Raw genomic sequence first — 12,252 nt, forward strand, 5'->3', positions numbered from 1 at the left:
ATACATGCAGGATATGCTGTCGAAACGTATTTATATAAAGCCATGAGCTCTCTTTCTACTCCTTGCCCTCATCTCTCATCCACCCTTTTGCCTCATTGTTCTTTGTCTCTCTCGTCTATCACGCAGTTATTTGGTCAAAATGTCCTTTACCGATGCAACCGAGTCCTTCTTTCTGGATGCTGTGTCTAGCATCTGCCAGCCGATTGTCCAAATACTCCCTCTTAACGACGCTGAGGTGTTCGACTATCTCGATGCACATCCAGACGCCCTGTCGAGATACCTGGCGGAACGTTCTGGTATATCGGAATATTTTAGCACAATTCTCGCGGACAAGGCAAACAGCCGCGGCAGGCCCGCTGTTGGCAATGTGTCAGATCCTTTTACAGATGAACAGGCGGTGAATGGGATACCGAGTGGCGCCATACAAGATGACGCAATGCGACTTGCTGTGGTGGCTGGACAGGCACTTGCTGATGATGGCGATGTGCTTATGTCCCTGGACTATGAGGAAGAAGACGACGGAGAAGCAGAAAACGAGGACGAGTATGATGCAGATGACGATGAGCAGGGCGGTGGCTGGGAGAGTGACAGCGATGGTGATGGTCCTGGTTATGAGAGCAACGACAGGAGTAACGAGGATAGCGACAGTGAGGAGAATGGCACCACCACCTCCAACGAGATGTCGTCAGAGGCTGGTCCTGTGACGCCTTCCAACATCAACACCGCTTCGTCCGCCCCCAGCAACAGCGCTGATGAAGGTGAAGACGATCATGACGGCGATGAGGATGGGCAGGAGCTGGGCTTCATGCCATATCCGGCTCCTGCACATCTTGTTGCTGCCTCTCGCCTTCAACATCCAACCCGTTCCTGGGCCTTGTGGGAGGAGGAGGCGTGTATCCGCCACATGCTCGACATCCACCGCGAGCGACAACTCAAAGGGGAAGCACGATTTCGAGAGGCCTTGAGTCGTATGCAACTCCAGGATGGTGTGACGAGAACTGGTCACAGCGCCGTTAAGAACTTCTGGAATCGCGTTGGCCGTGCTCGCTCCAGCTTTGACGAACGGAGAAATAAGTCAGCACCACTGGCGACTTCGAAGCAAGGCAGGAGATCCAAGTCGGAGTCTTCTTCCTTGCTGTCACAACGCCGCAGGACCACTCGAGCCTCTTCTTCCCACCAGAAACCTCGCAGCACCAGACGTCGACGCTCTCCGGAGTCCTGGACCGATGAAGACGCATCGGAGTACACCCTTGACAGCGACAACGAGGGACCGGTTCACTCAAGTACCCCTCGCAAACTAAAAGACCGAGACGACAGTGATGATGAGTGGAGGCCAGGTTCTGTGGTAGCCGGTACCGTGACGGCGGTGTGAGGCCATCACACAAAGTTTGTGTTGGTTGGAGAAAGGCCAGTCGGCGCTGCATATCTCTTATTCCAACGACAAATGTATCAACTGGTATCAGAAGGCAGCATGTTGAGCTGCGAGAAAAGACATTGTGGGCTCTGAGTTTCAATGAATGAAAAGGCGCAAATAGTTACGTACCGAGCGTGTTTGGTGGGCGTCAGCCACAGTTGGCCCGGTTTGCATTGGAAAGCTCTGCAGGATCATTGAGCAACGGAATACTTTGGCTAACGAACATGCTTTGGATATATGTACCTCGATCTAATGCACGAACAGTGGCTTTCTTGTGTGCACTCATTAGATGTGAGGTCACTTGGGAATGGTGGGAAACAAAGTATCTTCAGACGAAATTCAAAGCGCTCAGCAACAACCCTTTTTTGCACCCTATACAGGTCGATCACCCTCCAGAGTGATCCTCAGCATCCTTCGTCGGAATCCATGATAGTCGTTGATCGGATTATGCTGCGCGCATCGATTGTCCCAAAAGGCGATGCTGCCCACTTGCCAGCGGAACCGGCACGTGAACTCCGGCTTGACCTGGTGTTGGAACAGGAACTGCAGGAGCGGCGCGGACTCGTCCTCTGTCCAACCCTCGAAATGTGAGGTATGGGCGACGTTGACGTAGAGGGCCTTCCTGCCGGTTTCGGGATGTGTTCGGACGACGGGGTGAAGTGCTTCCAGCGAGGACGCTGCCGCTGCGTTTCCCGAGTCACGGATGCGGTCTTCGCGGGTTTTGCTGGCGTCGGCTTTGGCTGAGGTGCTCACGGCCTTCAAGGGCAAAAGCGTCTGCTTGAGTCCTTCGGACAGAGACTCGTATGCTGCGTATTGATTCGCGAACAACGTGTCGCCACCGTACGGGGGGACTTCTTTGGCCATCAACACCGACCCCATCGGTGGGTTTTCAAAGTAGGAGGTGTCCGAATGCCAGATTCCTCCGAAGTTGATGACCTCGTGTTCTTGTTTGAGGACTTGGATGATTTCGGGGTAGCCGTCAATGCCGCGGACAAAGGGGTATTCGACGGGTTTGCCAAAGTGAGCGGTGAAATCGAGGTATTCTTTGGGTTCCAAGTTCTGGTTGCGAAAGAATATGACTTGATGTTGCAGAAGAGCCTCTCGGATCTCCTTGACAACACCTGGGTTTTCCGAGAGTTTGGCGAGATCAACGTCGTGGATTTCGGCGCCCAGTGATCCGGCCACTCGCTGTATCGAGATATTTCTCTTGGTTGGGGCATTTAGAAAAGAAGGAAGGACATTGCGTAGAGTAGGGCGAGACGGGCGGACCAGCCTCAAAGCTGTAGTGGCATTCATCGTGCGAGACGATCAAAACAAACTGGGGCGATGATATCTGGATAGGTGCGATCTCTTCTTCGAAGAGCCTTGCCGCAAACCCAGCTTGCCTAGATATATATAGTGATGCACCACCCGAGGTTCGCCATCCTCCTTGCGTGCTCAGAGCGAGACACGGCGTTGATGGAGAATATAACGACCTGTCTGACGGAAATAAATATAGTGATAACGTGGGAACTGGCCGTATATGGATCGAGAAATGTGTGTCAGACCAAATCATTTGCTCCTCTCAAGTCGCCGGTCATCGGCTCGGCGGCGGGGAGGAAAATGCGGAGTGATACTAGTGAGGAGACACCCACTAAAGCAGCGTCATATTCGTCCGAACTCGGGTGTCGGACAAGAAATGATGTCGCCGTGACTTTGAGCCTTGAAGCTGGTCTGAGCCTCGCGTTTTCCCACCATGTAATATCAACCACTGTCTCTCTGTCTCTGCGCCTGCCGTCACCTTCCTCTAACCTTGATTCCCATCTGTATTATATGACACTCATATCCCGATTCTGCCATTTACGTCATTTTCAAATTCACATCGGGTCAGATTTCACCACTTACTCGGCTGGGAGCTTGTTCACAATACTCGGATGCGACAGCCTCGCTTCGTCACTCTGAAGAATGTTCGATCTCATTTAAGCCTTTCTTCAGACATCAATCACCCTATTTAGACAGTCTACTGTCTGGATCTGCCACTTCCAAACCCCCGGAAGGCCTTTCATTCGAGACATGGCTTTGGCTATGCAACCAACAATGGCCACATCGGCGCAGGACGCCGATCTGATGGACATCGACATCGACATGGATATGGATGATCAAGGCCCACCTCTTGATGATGAGTTTGAGCTCGAAGTACGATGATTCGCATATCTCCCTCACCACGCTGGAATGCATGTTCCCATACTTATCATCCATACAGGAAGGCGAAGAACCGTCGTTTGTCCCCTCTGGCGCACCCGCTGCCACCGACTCCTCGAATATCATCCCAGCCATCTACACCGAAGACCCCGCCCTCGAACCGCAATGGAACAAAGTCCACATTCGTGGTGTTGACGAAATGCACACAAGTGACATTCTTGCCTTTGTACACGACCACTTTAGTGAAGTCGGCGACAGCGTTCATGTCCAATGGATCGACGATACCTCTGCGAACATTTGCTTCAATGACAGTGATACCGCAAAACGAGCGCAGCTGGCATTCCTCGCGAACTCGGTCACGGTCGAAGAATTGACGAATAGCCCGTTCGAATTGCGCGCCACGAAACAATTGGCCAGCCGGCCGGGAAGTATGCTTGTGGTTCGCGTCGCTCAGCAAGGTGACAGGAAGAAGAAAGGTGCTAGAGATGCAAGCAGATACTACCTCATGCACCCGGACCAAGATCCCACGGAACGAATGCGGAAAGAGTTCGAGAATAGTCGCGGAGACTATCGGCGCAGAAAATTTGACGACCGCGAACTCCATAGGCGAAGGAGAGATAATGACCGCGCAAATGGTGATGATGCGGGAGGTTTTTCGGCTAGTATGTACGACGATGCACCTACGACAGACACAGAGATCAATAAAGCAAGAGGTCGAGATCTTTTTCCACGCGCCACGAAAGCGAGACGACGGAGCGCTAGTCCAGGCACGCGCATGCGTGGCAGCGATGACATCGAAATCTCGGATTCGGATGATGATGGACGGACTCGACGGAGAGGCTATCGTGATCGTGGTGACCGCGTGCGCTCCAACGCAGGAAAAGAGCTATTCGGAGCATCCACCCCAGACAACAAGACGGGTGGTGGTCTCCGATCCGATAAACTCGAGCTGTTTCCCAACAAAACTTCGGATGCAGACACCTCAATGTCGACCGATCCAGCTCCAGCAGCACCTAGACCGACCATCGATGCCACACAAAATCGGGCCAATGCCGCCGCAGCGAAACGGCTGAAGGCTGATCTTCTGTCCGCCGCGCAAACCTCCCCTCGCTCAAATCACCGCAGGAGCCACGCCATGGACGCCAAAAATGAGGAGAATCTCGCCGAGAGATTTGCCAGAAAGAGCATCTCAATCGACAGCACCAAATCAATGAGGAATGGGGCCTCAAACGCAGGAGTGGAATTATTCCCGTCGAGTGGCGGGAATGCTAGCGGCCTCTCCATCAAGGGATCATCCGAGGGCTCAGGTACCGGAAGCGGGTTCAGCATCAAAGGCTCAGGAGGGCTGAGTATCAAGGGTCGTGCTCTGGAAGTGAAGGAATTATTCCCCAATCAGTACAATCGGAGCAGCGGGAGGAACGAAGGAAAAGAGCTCTTCGACGAACCGGTCAGGGAGAAGCGAGTGAGGAGGCGAGCGGGAGATTTGTTTGACTGAGCTTTGGTGGTTGAGTTGCTCGGGTCCCGTCCCACCACCATCACAAGCCTTCCCATTTCCACCTGGATATGAAGTTTCACACGGGACGACGCGAAGCCCTGCAACTGCGCTCACGAACCGGAGTGGTCGCACTGTGCTGATATTTACTCCCACCACGAGTGGAAAACATGACCTCAAGAAAGATCGGTCAAGTATCGAGCAGCAGACATGACATCTGGTTCTTTCATCTGGGCACATTCATTTCAACATCTTCCCGCCCTTTTCCCCCGTGTATGAACTCTTTTCTACCCTCTTACGAAATCACGACGAGACAAAACACCAAATACTTTGGGAGAGGGGTTAGTTAGTTAGTCAGTTGATCAACCCAGACCAAACCCAGATCAAACCAAACCACCAGACCAAAAAAAGGAGAGAGCATTAAAGGAAAAGTAGAACAGGACCCAGATAAAGAAAACGGACAGAGAGCCCCTTGGGGTGGGTCAGGTACATATTGGCTCGTTCCTATCTCCCCTACAAAAATACCATTTCCTTCGAAAGTCTATATGCCTTTTTATGGTCTACCTGTCAAGGCCGGCGTGGGGACCATGTATATGTATATTTCGTGGTCGCGTGCGTCTATAAAGCGGAGGGATCGAAGGAGGGAAAGTCGACGTGGGGGTTTTGTTCTGATCTTAATTTGATTTCTCATGCCTTTCAACGTCAACGGTATACATGGTACAGGAGACTCTCGCTTTGACGCTTATTTATACATCTTGCTGTGTGCTCTGGGTATAAATATTCCGGCTTTCCAACTTCCCGGACGTTCGGTGCGGGATGCAGCTTATAATAACACAGGGATTCCACCGTATGCCGCGATCAAAGACCACCCAGAGAGGCCAATGCACCTCTCAGCTCCTGAATTGCAGTTGGGACATCCTCAAAGTTCAACGCAGAAATCGCCCACCTGGCGTGCTTCTGCGCCTTCAAGATCGCCTCCTCGTCAACCTCAACGCTAACTGGTTGAGGCTGTGGGGATGAGACTGCCGCTATCCGGGTAGGATGAATCGGCGACGGCGCTGCTATGGAAGCTGGGGTTTGCTGTTGATGGGGAATAGGTGGTACGGGGCCACGCGCTTGTCGAATCTGTGGTGGATTGACTGGAAGTTGAGGTGGTGGGACTTGTGGTTGGAAATTGGGAGGAATCTGGTGGGATGAATCGATTGGAGCTGGTAGGAGAGGAGTACCGTGGCGGTGAGGCGGAAGAGGAGGAGATTGGTGACGGGTAGGCAGGTTGAGAGCGGCGCCGAGCTCGCTCCGTGCGGATGTAAGAGAGGGTTCAGACGGTGCGGGAGGAATATCGGTGTTGACTTTTCCAAGTCCTGAAGGTGCGGCGGGCAGGTCTAGGGCAGCATCGCCCACCGTTGTTGGCGGTGACGGGAGGGCTGGTTCTGCCGGTTCTGATGGTACCACAGGGAAGTAGTTTCCTCCTATCGAAGGCTTTCGCTCAGAAGGAGGCTCTAGCGGCGAAATATCAGCTGTGTCGGTCTGATTTGTATAGAATGCAGCAGGATCTTGTTCTGGCAAAGGAGACACGTCGCTCCCCAGTGGAGCAGAAGGTGCTCTCGAAGGATGCAGGGACTGGTCGATAGATGACTGACGAGCAAGCTCGCTTTGTATTCGATCTGCCTCATTAAGAACGTCAGTAATCGACGGTTGCTTGGTGGCCGGAGGTGGCATTGATGTGTCTCGGGAGGGATGTAAGGATTCATCGAGCAGCGACCGCTGCGCAAGGCTTCTCTGAATCTTGTCGGCCTCGTCGGGTATTTCAACAACAGAGGGCTGTCTTGGTCTGGTGCCGTCCCTACCTCCTTCTATCGCCTTTACTTCCGCATCGTCCGGGTCCAGCGCCGGGGGAGCCTCCTCACTCGGAGTTTGTGGTTTGGGGTTGGACAAATTTGGATCTTCTCCCGCTTTCAGAGCTTTCGCTATTCTCAAGGCATGGTACTTTGCGAACTTGATTTTGGCGGCGATTTCGGGTTCCACGGGACCCCAAATCTGAAGCAGATCGAGAAAGGTGGCCGAAGCTTGGAAGGTGTCTGCCGTCTGCCTGGAGGCCTTGTTTGCGCGCACCGCATTGTCTGCTCTTTCGAAGGTTTCCAGCCCAAATTGTTCCACGTATGTTTTCCCCACCACGTCGTCGGTCACCGCAGGTTCTTGGACATGTTCAGCTTTAAACTATGGCGCAGTATAAGCAAGGGTTCCCAATCAAAGCATCGCAAGGACACACACCTTTTCGAGCTTGTCCATCAATGTTGTCGTATAGACTAGGCTCTCTTCGTCCGCATTGTGTAGGCCTTTGGATAAAATTTGGTTGACGATCCAGTATTCGCCTATGAACAGGTTAACCTTCGCTTGAAATCTGAAGGCTGAGCCGTACACCAGTATGCCATGATAGGTTTGGGCTTCTCGAGCTGCGCTGCGCGGTGGGCGAAGCGGGTAATGTCGGCTGTCTTCAGCGCAGCTGGCACTTGGGCGGCCATGGTGGGAGATGGGAGCTGTTTACTCTCAGACAAAATCGGACGTATACAGGTTTATTATGTCGGAGGGTGGTGAGGGAAACTTTGAAAACGCGTATGACGTCTTTCTGAGGCTTGATATAGCTCGAGAAGTGAGTGGATGATAGAGGTTGTTCCGAACACCTAAAAAGCTGGAGCCTCCGTTCCTTTGGGAGCCCCTCAGTGGACTGCGGTCACTGTGTGCCTAGTAAGCGACCAGGAATGAAGTAAGCCACGCGCATTTCCCCGCACTCAAGTTCCCACAAGGCTACAACTCCATGCAACGAGGCTGATAAAAGTCAGAATTACTTGAGTTTGATCCAACACAATAACACAGCTCCACTTCTGACCTAGCTCTCAATCGCAGATGATAAGTTTCTGAAATATACGTCAGAAAGTATAGCATTGTCCTCCCAAGGTCTTTGGCCAACCCTCTCTCTGAGAGTTGGAGGACGAGACAGCAACAAAACTGCCCAGCCTCGTTGGCGGCGTTTGCAGCAGCCACCATTCCAAGCTAGTGTGTGCCTAGGCAACCACCCTCTTTGGAGGAGGGGAGAGCTTCACTTCCTCCGACCCCACTCTCTTCAAGGACAGCGACTCTCCTTCAAGAGACACCCGGTAAATGCTGCCATCATCATGGTTAGGGAAAACCAGCTTGTATCCAACCCCGAAAAGAATGTCAGTTATTGTAGTCCCTGCGATCGGGTGTTCATTTCACTTGATGGAGGTCTGAATCACTGCCGCAATGCCGACGCCCACCGAGGAGAGTGGTGCGAGCGGTGCAAGTGGTTATTCGTCTCACCTCAGGCATGCCAGTATCATGTGGACAATTCCCACCGGCATAACGTCTGTGTGCCTTGCGACCTGGACTTTGATACCCACGCGCTGCTCAGATCGCACGACGTTGAAGTCCACAACATGTGCGCGCCGTGCAACACGTATTTCCGCAGTCCGGCCCGTCTCAACTCTCATGACATTGCTGTCCACAACATGTGTACGGAATGTGGCAAATACTTCAACAACCCCAATGATCTGACACAGGTCTGTTATCCGAGATTCTTCGGCGTGTGCTGTCCCAGTCGAGGATGAGCTGACATGAAAGGCAATTGAATAGCACAAGCGAAGCCATCTCCCTTTGGAGATCGAGTGCCTCGGCTGCAACCGCATGTTTTCGGAATTCGCTGCCATGATGATCCATCTGGAATCGGGCAACTGTGTGAGTGGGATTGATAGGGACGATGTCGACAACTATATCTTCGAGACTTACGAGAGATGCGGCGCCTATGTCAATCACTGGTACGACGACAAGCGATATCAGTGTCCCGACTGTGCAACCGACTTCCGCTTCGCGAGTGCTCTGTGCCAGCACGTGGCGACCAACAAATGCGATCAGCCGTCTATGAGTACCTTTTACGACATTGAAAAGAGTATCAAGTTGCAAATCTAGGGATGGACTTTGGCCCTTTTACGGTGCAAGAACTTTTGACAATTTTGATCGGATTGGTCTGCCGGGAATCTTGACTCACACCGACCGCCGAAGAAGGGACCACAAAGTCGACAAGCTGAGTTGTTCTGTAATTTTAGAGGCAAGGCCCGAGGAAACAATGGCTGGTGTTTGTCTCGAGACTGTATCAAGATTTGTGGGACGGGGGTTAATATGGGAGGTGGAATTGAAACACCAAATTTTGCGACGACTTCTATGTTGAAGCTGGGATATGCAGCGTTTTTGTTTTGGCTGAGTGGGAGGGCTTTTGGCGCTGTGTAACAATCAACAAGGATGCCTGTGTATGTGAGAGCTTTCTGAGTGGTCAGAGTGGATGTAATAGTTCTTGCGAGATGCGTTGCTCTCAAAGAGCGAGGATGAACTACCTGGGAGATCACTCTATTGAAAACATGACTTTGTTCTTGATTGACTCTGACAGGAGATAGCCAAGTGACTCCTTACACATCGACTATTGAGAAACTGCTTCCGACGTTTTTCTTTCCATAGGGCCACGAACAGCAGATAGCATCATTGCGACTCATTCACCCAGTTTTGCCTGACGCTAGTCGCCCCTGAATATCCTGCCGTATGTTTCGTCAAAACTGTCGTCTTCACCCACGCAAATCTTGTATGAAGTCCTAGCGTACTCGATCGCTAGAACCTCGAGATCGGGAGCCACCAGGCTGTAAGCCCTCGCGAGGACCATCCAGCACTCGACAAGGTGGTCCTGCATCAGACCCCATTTCTTGACGACCAGAGGCGTGCCCAGGATGTGCGGCAGCCTTCCTCCTTCTATCACATAGCCGAGAGATTCCAGAGCGCTCACCCCCGATTCGACGGCTTGGACTGGTTGCCGATGCGCGAGACACATCTTTGCGAGGCCCAAATGGACATCCCACACACTGAGACGAGGCACATCAGAAGCCGGTCGAGGATATGTAGCAACAAGTTCGGCGAGGACGGTTTCAATCTGAGGTATATTCGCTTTGCTGTCAGATTTGAAGTGCTTCAGAACGTCTGCCCTCAACTTGGTTCTTTTTGCCCAGACACTCTTCTTCGTGGCCTTTTCATCCTGGCACATGGCACAGTCGCACATGAAACCCCAATGTTGGAACTTTTTCCGTCGCTCGTCGTAGTCATTGACGCCAGGCAAGTGGTACCAGAATGTGATCTCTGTGTCAGCAGCAAGGTCTTGCGTTGCGCGAACCAGCATCATATCGCCGATAAAAGACCGTCTGGAGTTACTGTAGCAGCAGTGGTTTATGTATGATGCCATCGCCCAAATCCCGCAAGAGTGGAATTGATCGTCATCGATATGAGTCCTCTGTCTTTCCTTACCCTCCAAAAGACGTCGATGGGTCGCGCGAGACGAGAGTGGACATCCGAAGCAGTTCAAGCTTATGATGCGTGTAACGAGGAATCTGGGATAGCAAGTCAGCACGTGTGAGTCAGTAACAAAAGGATGATTCTCTCACGTATCAACCACCGGTGTGCCATCGACCTCAGTAATCTTGACAGGTTGATATGAGCCGTGATGAAGATTGGTGATCGTTGTCGCCGAGGACGGGTTCCGATACATCTTTTGAACGATCAATTGTATGAGTTCCGCCTGAGCCCCAATAGTTATGGAGTTAGTTTCTGCGTTGATCAAGATAGTCGAATTGCCCCCCGCCGTTGCTTTCTGAGAGTCATCAAAGGCATACGCGAATGCTTTCTCACACAAAAGAAGCTCGCCAGCCTTGACTGCTCTTGTGGTAAAGAGACCGCGTCCCCGACCATTTGAAGTTCTGATGGCAACCGGACCTGAAAATGTAGCATGATCCAGCTGCGGCGGTCGCAGTTTAGCGGCCTCCGTTTGCAAGCCCTTGAGGTTGTATTTCCCGCTTTCTTGCTCTGCAAGCCGTCGTATGGTATGAGTGAGTTTTGTTTTCGCCGGTGCATTACCAGGATAGTTCACAAGGACAGTTTTGAGAACCTCACGACATTCTCGATATCTCTGGAGGTGGTACAATGCTAGTGCTTTACTGAAGAGAGCTTTCTCGTTTGGCTTTTGAGGAAATGTTTCATATTCCAGATCGAAGAGCGCGGCTTCGAACTGCTTCGTCTTGATGTAGGCGAGAGCTCGATTGATCTTGATGGTACCAGATTTGTCTTCTGTTGGAGAACAATCGAGGGCTTTCGTGTAGCTGCTGAAACGTTAACATATTTCGAAGTACCGGAGAGGATCCGATGGAAATTCACCATTCAATAGCAGCTCTATACTTAGAACCTCTGTAGAAGTCGTTTCCCTTGATCTTCCAATCGTCGACCGAGGCGCTACCCACGATGATATCTTTCTGCCAATGATTTGGGACTCTCTGATCGTATGCTGGGAGATATGTCACATCCGAGAGATGGTCAACGCGGAGTCCATACTCTCCATCCGACATTAACTTGAAGTATGGTTCTCGCACAATCAGGATCGTGCCCTCTCCAGCGATGTCCTCAATCTTGCAGTCATTCTCTCCCTCTTGATAGTACAGCTGCAACATGACAACATCCTGGCTTTCGTCTTCCACGATGGTCATAATCGCATTCATCTTGGCTGGTGGGGTAATTGACCTCAATAGTAGATAAGTGCCTCTGTGGTGTGTTTCCAGGAGAAGATCTTTGATCATCGTTTTCTTCAGTTCGGCTAAGGCACTGGTGCAGGGAGGATAAGCTGGAGGGATGAATGAGGATCGTAGGTTGAACTTGTCGTAGGAGCCCGGTCCAGCTGTCCCCATCATGAGACTGAATCTGAACCTCACTGTGATTTCTTCCCTGGATCGTCTTGCTTGAGGGCGTTGTCCTTTACGAGATTGTGCCTCTTGGAGACTCTGCCTCTGCCGACGCAGGAACTCGAAATACTGTGGAACATCTGAGACATCGTGAGTGTTCATGATGGTCTATGAGAACTGGAGTCAGTCTTCTTTGGCCGAGTTGGTTGCTTCTGTTCAAGTAAGGAGCAGCTGAATCTCTTTCAAAAGTGACTCCAGCCAAACAGCAGAAATAGAAGTGCATTTAGGAAGGTTACACAAGAGAACGCGTGTGGCTTTCACCTCTGCAATGCCAAGTACTCTGCCTGGCCAATTCGTTCTTCGTAGCAAACATTAGAGGCAGTCCG

General features: G+C 51.7%; 6 protein-coding genes across 6 annotated transcripts; 3 read left to right on the forward strand and 3 right to left on the reverse strand.

Annotated features, from left to right (window-relative positions):
- Positions 1 to 139: 139 nt before the first annotated feature.
- Positions 140 to 1,372, forward strand: AYO20_09721 (hypothetical protein; the record flags this gene model as incomplete). Its single annotated transcript, XM_022647990.1, has 1 exon — positions 140 to 1,372. The coding sequence occupies one exon, from the start codon at positions 140 to 142 to the stop codon at positions 1,370 to 1,372; it is 1,233 nt and encodes a 410-aa protein (XP_022496038.1).
- Positions 1,373 to 1,786: 414 nt separating this feature from the next.
- On the reverse strand, positions 1,787 to 2,710 carry AYO20_09722 (hypothetical protein; the record flags this gene model as incomplete). The annotated part of the gene is made up of 1 exon (XM_022647991.1): positions 1,787 to 2,710. The coding sequence occupies one exon, from the start codon at positions 2,708 to 2,710 to the stop codon at positions 1,787 to 1,789; it is 924 nt and encodes a 307-aa protein (XP_022496039.1).
- Positions 2,711 to 3,490: 780 nt separating this feature from the next.
- AYO20_09723 (hypothetical protein) lies at positions 3,491 to 5,090 on the forward strand (the record flags this gene model as incomplete). The annotated part of the gene is made up of 2 exons (XM_022647992.1): positions 3,491 to 3,589; positions 3,657 to 5,090. The coding sequence occupies 2 exons, from the start codon at positions 3,491 to 3,493 to the stop codon at positions 5,088 to 5,090; spliced, it is 1,533 nt and encodes a 510-aa protein (XP_022496040.1).
- An 855-nt stretch (positions 5,091 to 5,945) lies between these two features.
- On the reverse strand, positions 5,946 to 7,609 carry AYO20_09724 (hypothetical protein; the record flags this gene model as incomplete). Its single annotated transcript, XM_022647993.1, has 3 exons — positions 5,946 to 7,304; positions 7,359 to 7,459; positions 7,507 to 7,609. The coding sequence occupies 3 exons, from the start codon at positions 7,607 to 7,609 to the stop codon at positions 5,946 to 5,948; spliced, it is 1,563 nt and encodes a 520-aa protein (XP_022496041.1).
- A 760-nt stretch (positions 7,610 to 8,369) lies between these two features.
- Positions 8,370 to 9,071, forward strand: AYO20_09725 (hypothetical protein; the record flags this gene model as incomplete). Its single annotated transcript, XM_022647994.1, has 3 exons — positions 8,370 to 8,470; positions 8,518 to 8,665; positions 8,739 to 9,071. The coding sequence occupies 3 exons, from the start codon at positions 8,370 to 8,372 to the stop codon at positions 9,069 to 9,071; spliced, it is 582 nt and encodes a 193-aa protein (XP_022496042.1).
- Positions 9,072 to 9,669: 598 nt separating this feature from the next.
- Positions 9,670 to 12,028, reverse strand: AYO20_09726 (hypothetical protein; the record flags this gene model as incomplete). The annotated part of the gene is made up of 5 exons (XM_022647995.1): positions 9,670 to 10,342; positions 10,446 to 10,528; positions 10,594 to 11,000; positions 11,052 to 11,293; positions 11,349 to 12,028. The coding sequence occupies 5 exons, from the start codon at positions 12,026 to 12,028 to the stop codon at positions 9,670 to 9,672; spliced, it is 2,085 nt and encodes a 694-aa protein (XP_022496043.1).
- Positions 12,029 to 12,252: the final 224 nt, after the last annotated feature.

The sequence above is a fragment of the Fonsecaea nubica genome (genome assembly GCF_001646965.1).
Source record: "Fonsecaea nubica strain CBS 269.64 chromosome Unknown Scaff93, whole genome shotgun sequence".
NCBI classification, from domain to species: domain Eukaryota; kingdom Fungi; phylum Ascomycota; class Eurotiomycetes; order Chaetothyriales; family Herpotrichiellaceae; genus Fonsecaea; species Fonsecaea nubica.